Here is a 7,557-nt window from a genome sequence, read left to right as displayed (position 1 = left end):
GAAGAGAAGAGAAGAGAAGAGAAGAGAAGAGAAGAGAAGAGAAGAGAAGAGAAGAGAAGAGAAGAGAAGAGAAGAGAAGAGAAGAGAAGAGAAGAAAAGAAAAGAAAAGAAAAGAAAAGAAAAGAAAAGAAAAGAAAAGAAAAGAAAAGAAAAGAAAAGAAAAGAAAAGAAAAGAAAAGAAAAGAAAGAAACCTTTGGAGCTCCCCAGGATATCATGTTTCTGCTTTGTTACTCAAAGGAAATGTGTGTCATTTTTAACACCTATCAAAATGCTTTCTAACAAGGCTCTTTGACAAAGAAGCAATTATCTGACATTGACATGAGTCACTTTGGCTTTATGTGCACATCTTAGAGAGAGAAACCTCAGGGAAAAAAATATTCTTAAATAAGAGCTGGCATGAAGCAGAGTTACTAAGTGACAGGCCTGGAAAGGCCATGCCTATTTTATACAGAAACGATCGCTATCTTTCAACCCACATAACTGCACTGCATTTTTTCTTTCTTAACACCAAGCAAACAGAACAAAACAGAACAAAAACCCACCTGATTTATTTCCTAACTTGCAAATACTGATAAAGTTTATTATTTCAGCAGGCTAGGATTAGCTTTTATTTGTAGCTAGGTGACCTCTGCTGGTAGATTCTTATCATTACTGTAATAGTTCACACATTCAGGCATAGATACAGTGATATCCCATGGGGTAAGCACTGCGCCGTGGACAAGAGGACACAGTACATAAGCAGATACAATTCCAGCTCTCAGACTCCCACACTGGAAAGGTGTAAGCAACCATCCAGCCTAGATCTCTCCACTCACAGAAAGCTTTAGCAGCTTTTAAGAGCCGCATACAAAAAAGCTACAAGCATTTCAGTTGAGGGTTAGCCAACATTTCAGTTTATTCAACATCTTGGTGGAAATGGCAAGTATTGCTCAGAAGGCCCCAAAATTTCATCCCTGGAGGTACCGGCAAAGGGAAGGGTTTGTCTCCGCTTGCGGTCCTGCGTTCCTTTCTTGTTCTCGTCCCACGTGCCAACACGTGGAGAAAGCTCAGCAGCAATGCAGGCTTTCTTCTGACTCAGCACTCCGCAGACGCTCTGTCCACTACGATACAGCAGCACAGAATAACACCATACCGAAAAAAAAACCAGGGGCATTCACCTGAGGTAAAACAATGCGACTTGCAGCTCGCAGCCTCGGTCTTTGTGATACCCAAGGTCACTCCTATTCTTGCAGCACAGTGCGAGGAAATACCACAAATACCGAGAGGGCCTTATCTGTTTATCAGAGGTGGAATTGGCACGCTCTCCGGGGCCGCAGCTCCGCGCAGGGGCTCGAATTCATCCCAGCAGCTCCCCAGAGCCTGGGTTTGGAGCCCGCACGGTGCTCGGCGTGCTCCACACGCGTGTGCGTTCACCGTGACATTGCACCGACGAGGCAGCGGGTGCGAAGGTGTTGAAAAAGCCACGTTCAGGCGGAGTGCAACAAGAATTCGCCCCTTTCAGACCTCGCTGTTAGGCGCCCACACCTCAGACAGCTTTATACCACCGCTGTGCCACCGCGGGCCCGAAGTGCATCCCGCGGGCACTTCCGCGCTGTGGCCCCGCTGCCGGCACTGCTGGGGCGGAGCGGCTGCCGCCCGCAGGTGCGAGGTGCGAGGTGCGGGACGGCCGTTCTCCCTCAGCCGCTGCCCAGCCCGGTGCCCCCCTCATCCCTCCCCACCCCCCCGCCACCCGCCGCCGGCGCTCTGAAGTTCGCAGGCGATTTCCTCCCCGGGCCGGCCTTATCTCGGGCCGCACGTTGCCGCGCGGTGACTAATAGCGGCACAACATTGTCTCGGGATAAAATAGCGCCGGGGCTGTTTACCCGCTCCATGGGGGTTCGCTATAAAAGGGAGCCGGGGACCGCCGCGCCAGCCAGACGCGCCGTGCCGCCCCGAGCCGCCGCCTGCCCCCGCGCCCCGCCGCCAGCGGGAGCCAGCGCCCAGCCGGCCACAGGAGAAGCCCCGTCCCTCCTCCTCCCAGCTCTTCGGCTCTCTCTTAAGCCCGTCTCGCCTCCTTCTCCCGCCGCCCGCTATGGATTGCAGCCGTCTGCTCCTCCCGCTGCTCGTCGCGCTGTGCCCGGCGCTGCTGCCGGCAGGTAGGTGCCTTAACCTCGCACGGGGGAGCCGGGTGCTGAGCCGGGTGCTGAGCCGAGTGCTGAGCCGGGTGCTGAGCCGCTACCGCTCCCTCCGCAGCCCCCGGAGCCGAAGTGAGCGCCGCGTCGCCGCCGCCGTCGCCCCCCGCCGCCGCTTCGCATCGCCGCGCCCGGCGCTGCTCCTGTTCGTCGCTGCTGGACGAGGAGTGCGTGTACTTCTGCCACCTGGACATCATCTGGATCAACACACCCGAGTGAGTGCCCCGCTGGGCTGGGGGAAAGGGGGGTGGAGGTGGTGGCGGGATAGGGGTTTGGGAACGCAACAGAAAGGGGAAAACAATAAGGGAAATTTCTGTGCGCGGGCTCTCCTGTTTCTTCACCCCACCTGCTGCTTTCCGGCTGAGTTCAGCAGCGAGCCGGTTCGCTAGGAGAACACAGAAGGGATCTGAGCACCCAGGATGAGTGAAGCTCTCCTCGTTTCCCTAATGCACCTGCGCTCCCCAGAGCTCTGGGTGCTGTTCTGTAGAAGGTGCAGGATGCTTCTCACAGCCTATGGAGTGGTTTTGCCAGCTTGCCTTTGCATGAGCATTTTGTCAGGCTGAAGGCTGTGCGGTTACCCCTCACCAGCTCCTGCAGCGCCTTGCTGTAGAGCAGTGCACCCACACCGCTCTGAGCTTTGTCCTCTTCTGTCATCTCCAGGCTGGATATGGCTCTGGGCAGCCTGGTCTGGTGGTTGGCAACCCTGTACATAGCAGGGGAGTTGAAACTAGATGATGATTGTGGTCCTTTTCAACCCAGGCCATTCTAGGATTCTATGATCTCCTCCCCAAAAAACTGGGGAGCCAGAGCCTCTGTAACGTTGGCTTTGGAGATCTGCACTACCACACTGAGCAGAGAGGATCTGTGTTTTTATTGCTTCTTTCAGCATTGGCAGTTACCAAAGTTCAAAGAGATGAAGCTTTATCACACAGGGAGGGATAGCAGCCTTATGAAATCGCAATTAGAAGGTCATTAGCTGTGCTGGTAGCCACTCTAATTACTATGTTGCAGGATCATCAGAAGTATTCGCATGGAAATTATGACCAACAAGGCATTCCCAATTCCACAACCTTTACTCACGCAATCAATCCCATTGATAAGACTGCCCAATATACCCTGCTATTCCAAACCCATCAAATTATTGGGATGACTTTCATGTTGTCTCTTTGATCATAGGAAGACTGTTCCCTATGGTCTTGGAGGCCCTTCCCGGTCCAGAAGATCGCTAAAGGACATAATGCCTGAGATGCTTGCTGGAGCCAGCAACAGATGCCGATGTGCCAGCCAGAGAGACAAGAAATGTCTGAACTTCTGCCAGATGGGAAAAGATCTCTGGTGCGTCTATTGTTGCTACTCTTTAAAAGGCACTGTGTGTGAATAGGGCTGGATTGTGGTAGACTTACTCATTTTGGCACTTGCTGAGTGAATAATCTCCTCAGAGCCTTGCCTCCTACCTTGGCGCTCATGCTGCTATGATACACTCCATGGTTTGGCCCAGAAAGATTGCTTACTGCATGCCTTGAGGAGTGGTTGGTGAGACACCTCACCTTGTGGATTGCAGACTTGTTTTTTGTTTTAACAGCAGCACCTTCTCCCTTTTAACAGGGCTCAGTCCACAGCAGAGAAAACCTCACGTCACCGCAACAGAGCTGGTGGTTGTGTTGGACCTAAATGCATGAACCAACAGTTTGTTGACAGCAGGAAAATGAAGAGGTGAGTTTTTTCTCATCCTGCTGTAGTTCCCCAGGGTAGCACTATAGGGTGCATAGTTCTCCCCTATTTGGGTCAACTCTGGCTTAGCTGTTGATTGCAAATGGAGAGTTTTCTGGAAATCAGTGAGGATCTTTTCAGAGCTTTGTTCATGCGTTGGAGCCTTTGCTTGAAAAGACAAGAGTACCAAGCTCTGCTTGGTGTTATCCATCTGCTTAGAGGGAGCAAATTCATATGTAAGACAACTATAAAACAATTAAATTATGAAAGAAATAATAGAACTTGGTATTCTAGTATGTTTGGCTGTTATCTCAATTACTTAAAAATATGTCCCAATTATTCTATTATGAAATGGACTCCAGTTACTTTTCTTAGATACTTTCCTACATTCTACTGGGTAAAGAAATTCTATCAGGATGTTCAACAGGACAAGGAGAAATGGTGATAGGACAAGGGGGAATGATCTCAAACTAAAAGATGGGAGATTTAAGTTGGGTAGAAGGGAAAAGATTTTCACACTAGGACTGGTGAGGCATGGGAACAGGTTATCCAGAGAGGGGATGGATGCCCCATCTCTGGCGACATTCAACGTCAAAATGGACAGGACTCTGAGCAATCTGATGTAGCTGAAGGTGTCCCTTCATTGCAGGGGAGTTAGACAAGATGGCTTCTAAGGGTCCCTTCCAACTCAAAACATTCTGTGATTCATTATCTCTCTTGTTGTGACTGATGTGGCTGGCTTCCTAGAATGCAGGAGGCAGTTTCTACCTGTTGTGCCATTTACATTGTCTGATTAAATGTATGCAGCGTGAATACAGGATTCTAGCAATGGAAAATGCCAGCCAAAAGGTTGAGGAAAGGGAAGATGAAAATTAAATGAACATTTGAACACAACTTAATATCTGAAACAGAGTATATTTCAGAACTGCCCTCCGAGATCCATGCATTAAAAAGTTGAGTGGTGGTAGGTGGCAGTATCACTACACAGTGCAGTTCAGAGATGCACATATGCATCAGCTTTGGTACTTTTATGAACCCCATAGATGTTGGAAGTCAGTTTTGGAGCTGAGCATTGGTACAGCTATGTCACCTTTGGTATTTAATCTTCAGCCCCAAGCCTGTGGGAAAGCACAGTGTGTGCAAAAGCTCTTCCATTTAAACGTAGACTCTCAAGTGCTAGTTTGGAAAGGAAAGCAGGGTTTATGCTAGCAGGCAGCCTGATGATTTTCAGTGGTACTTGGGCCCTAGAGGTCTTAAATCATTTCTGAAAACAGTGCTTATGTCTTCAAAAATGCATGCATTCACTGGGACTGGGTCAGTTTTACCTAAAAGAAATAAAACAGCTGAAAAGAGTAACATGGAAGACCTCTTGGTTGAATATGTGCTATTTAAGGGCATTTAAATTCAGATGAATGTTTTAATTTCTTCTAACGTTTGAATTGAAAATCTGAATGACATATTATTTAAATTGGTTTAAGTTGGCATAATCATGACAGATGTGTAGCAGTCATTGGTTTCTGAGGGTCCTATGGCAAAAATTGAGACTGAGGTTTATTTCATCAGACTGCTGAATGTGTGCACACTGAATATGCATCTTCATTACTGGAACAGTAAGAATATATTTCTTATTTTTTCAGGCTGGAGGCTATTGGTAACAGTATCAAAGCTTCCTTCAGTATTGCAAAGCTGAAGGCTGAGCTCCAAAAAGGACGGAAGCTGAAACATAACAGGGCAAGCAAAAGGCAAAGCATCTGGAAGAACCTGAAAATGTCCTAGTGGGAGGATCATTCTGTCTTTCTTCTTTACATCTGCTGTCAAAGCATCACCAAAATTCTTTGACTTTTAACATTCCACAATGGCAAAGGGCCTATCTGTTCAACTGTTTGTGCAGCAGGACGAAACACTGAGGAAGACCCATATTTGGAGCTATAAAAGCAAAGGATTTCATCCTATTGGAATTCAGATGAATGGGGAGAAGGGAAATCCAGAGTAATACACCTTAAAAGTCGTAATTGTGAAGAAACATTTGAATATTGCTACTGGAATGTTACCCATGAACTGGGCAGCTTTCAGGGTCTACATAAGCATTTTGCAAGGAAGACCTGACTGACGTACTTAGGAAGGACAGCAAGCAAGATCTGAATGGACAAATGTCAAAGTAAAAACTCTTACTTCTTGATTAAAATGCAAAAATGAAAGCCACAGTGCTACTCTTGTCAGGACTTACTGCATATATACATGTCTACCTCGCATACTGTTTGTTGCACTCCTGCTAGAGTATTTTTATACCTTGTTATTGCCTTAACTAATCAGCTGCAACCCTTTGCCTTTTTTCAGAAGTCTAGTTTACTTGTACAACCAGAGTTATCTGAATGTGGGTTAGATGCTGTGCTTGTTCACATAGCCAAAGTCCTTTGCCTTTGGATACCAAAGGATCATTCAACAGAAAATAAATGTTGGAAGGCACTGCTAGGTTTCCCATAACAAGGATATCTGGCTAACAAGTTCTAATAATAGAGATTGTTGTGTCTTACACACCACCAAAACAGCACTGGAGTGAAGCTGTACCAGATAGTGTTGTGAGATTCATTCGGTGCCTTGTTTGGTAGAAACACGTAGAGACAAAGGGTTGTTTTAAATTATGTCAAAAGGCTAATATTGGGTGAATGTTTATAGCAGTGAATTTGTTCACGTTGTTGAATTTGCTGACAGGTTTGGTTTAATTTTATGTGCCTTTTTTAAATGTATTTATATTTACACAAGTACTTCATTATATTTACCATGTTGAATACACATTGAAGCAGGCCATATTGGTCTATGCGCGTTTTATGTATTTCTGTATGAAATTGGGAAATGCTTTATGCCTATCGAGGTAAATGTCTTCAGAAATAAATATTTTTAATTACTGTATTGGCTTGTTTTCAGTGTGCCCTGCTTTCTCTATGCGCTGACATATGAAGCTGACCTGGGTGAACTCTGTGCTCATGACTGCCTTTCTATCAGAGTAGCAAAATCTCAGCATGAGCTGTTTATGCCAGGCCTATGCTAGGTGTGAGACAACAGACAGCACTTGCTCTAGCTAAAATCTTCCACACAAAAACTTGCTGATGAATTTGAGTTGGCCAGATGAGTTTAGACTGCTCTTTAATGTCACTGATGTCATTTTTCATCCAATGCTGAGTATACTGTACCATAAAAATATTGCCAGTAAAGATTGGATTAATAGAAGAACAACAAAAGAACATTTATTAATAAAGGTTAATGAGCTAGAGGAGAAAAATGCACACAGTGGATGCTTTGTGGCCTATATTGGCCTTAATAGGGTTATATTATCTATTACTATGCCATCCCTGAAGTTTCAACCCATGCTACCAAAGCTAAAGATGGAGATCTCAATGGGTCCTGGCCCCAAATTAGGAAAGTGCTAGAGCAGACATTGAACGTTGCACATCTCTAGATGATTTGGGCTAATGTAGTTATAGCTGGAAAGATGCTTAAAGCAAATCAATGGATGTAATGATCTCTGATTCTGTAGTGGGAGAGAAAAAAAGAACCCCACTCAAAAAAAAAAAATATATATATCAATAGTTCAAGTTTTTTAGATAAAATTTTATTTTTGAAGAAAACTTTTATGAGCAGATAAAATACAAGGCATGAGACAAAACCTGGCTACGT

General features: G+C 45.9%; 1 protein-coding gene across 1 annotated transcript; it reads left to right on the top strand.

Annotated features, from left to right (window-relative positions):
* Positions 1–1,954: 1,954 nt before the first annotated feature.
* EDN1 (endothelin 1) lies at positions 1,955–6,792 on the top strand. The gene is made up of 5 exons (XM_042869403.1): positions 1,955–2,136; positions 2,234–2,387; positions 3,349–3,507; positions 3,778–3,885; positions 5,520–6,792. Exons 1-5 carry the CDS (start codon positions 2,073–2,075, stop codon positions 5,656–5,658), a joined length of 624 nt encoding a protein of 207 aa, XP_042725337.1. The 5' UTR covers positions 1,955–2,072; the 3' UTR covers positions 5,659–6,792.
* Positions 6,793–7,557: the final 765 nt, after the last annotated feature.

Source organism: Lagopus leucura, unplaced genomic scaffold (assembly GCF_019238085.1).
Source record: "Lagopus leucura isolate 7727_CA_CO unplaced genomic scaffold, USGS_WTPT01 Super-Scaffold_100002, whole genome shotgun sequence".
NCBI classification, from domain to species: Eukaryota; Metazoa; Chordata; class Aves; order Galliformes; family Phasianidae; genus Lagopus; species Lagopus leucura.
This window is presented reverse-complemented; position numbering and strand designations above follow the sequence as displayed.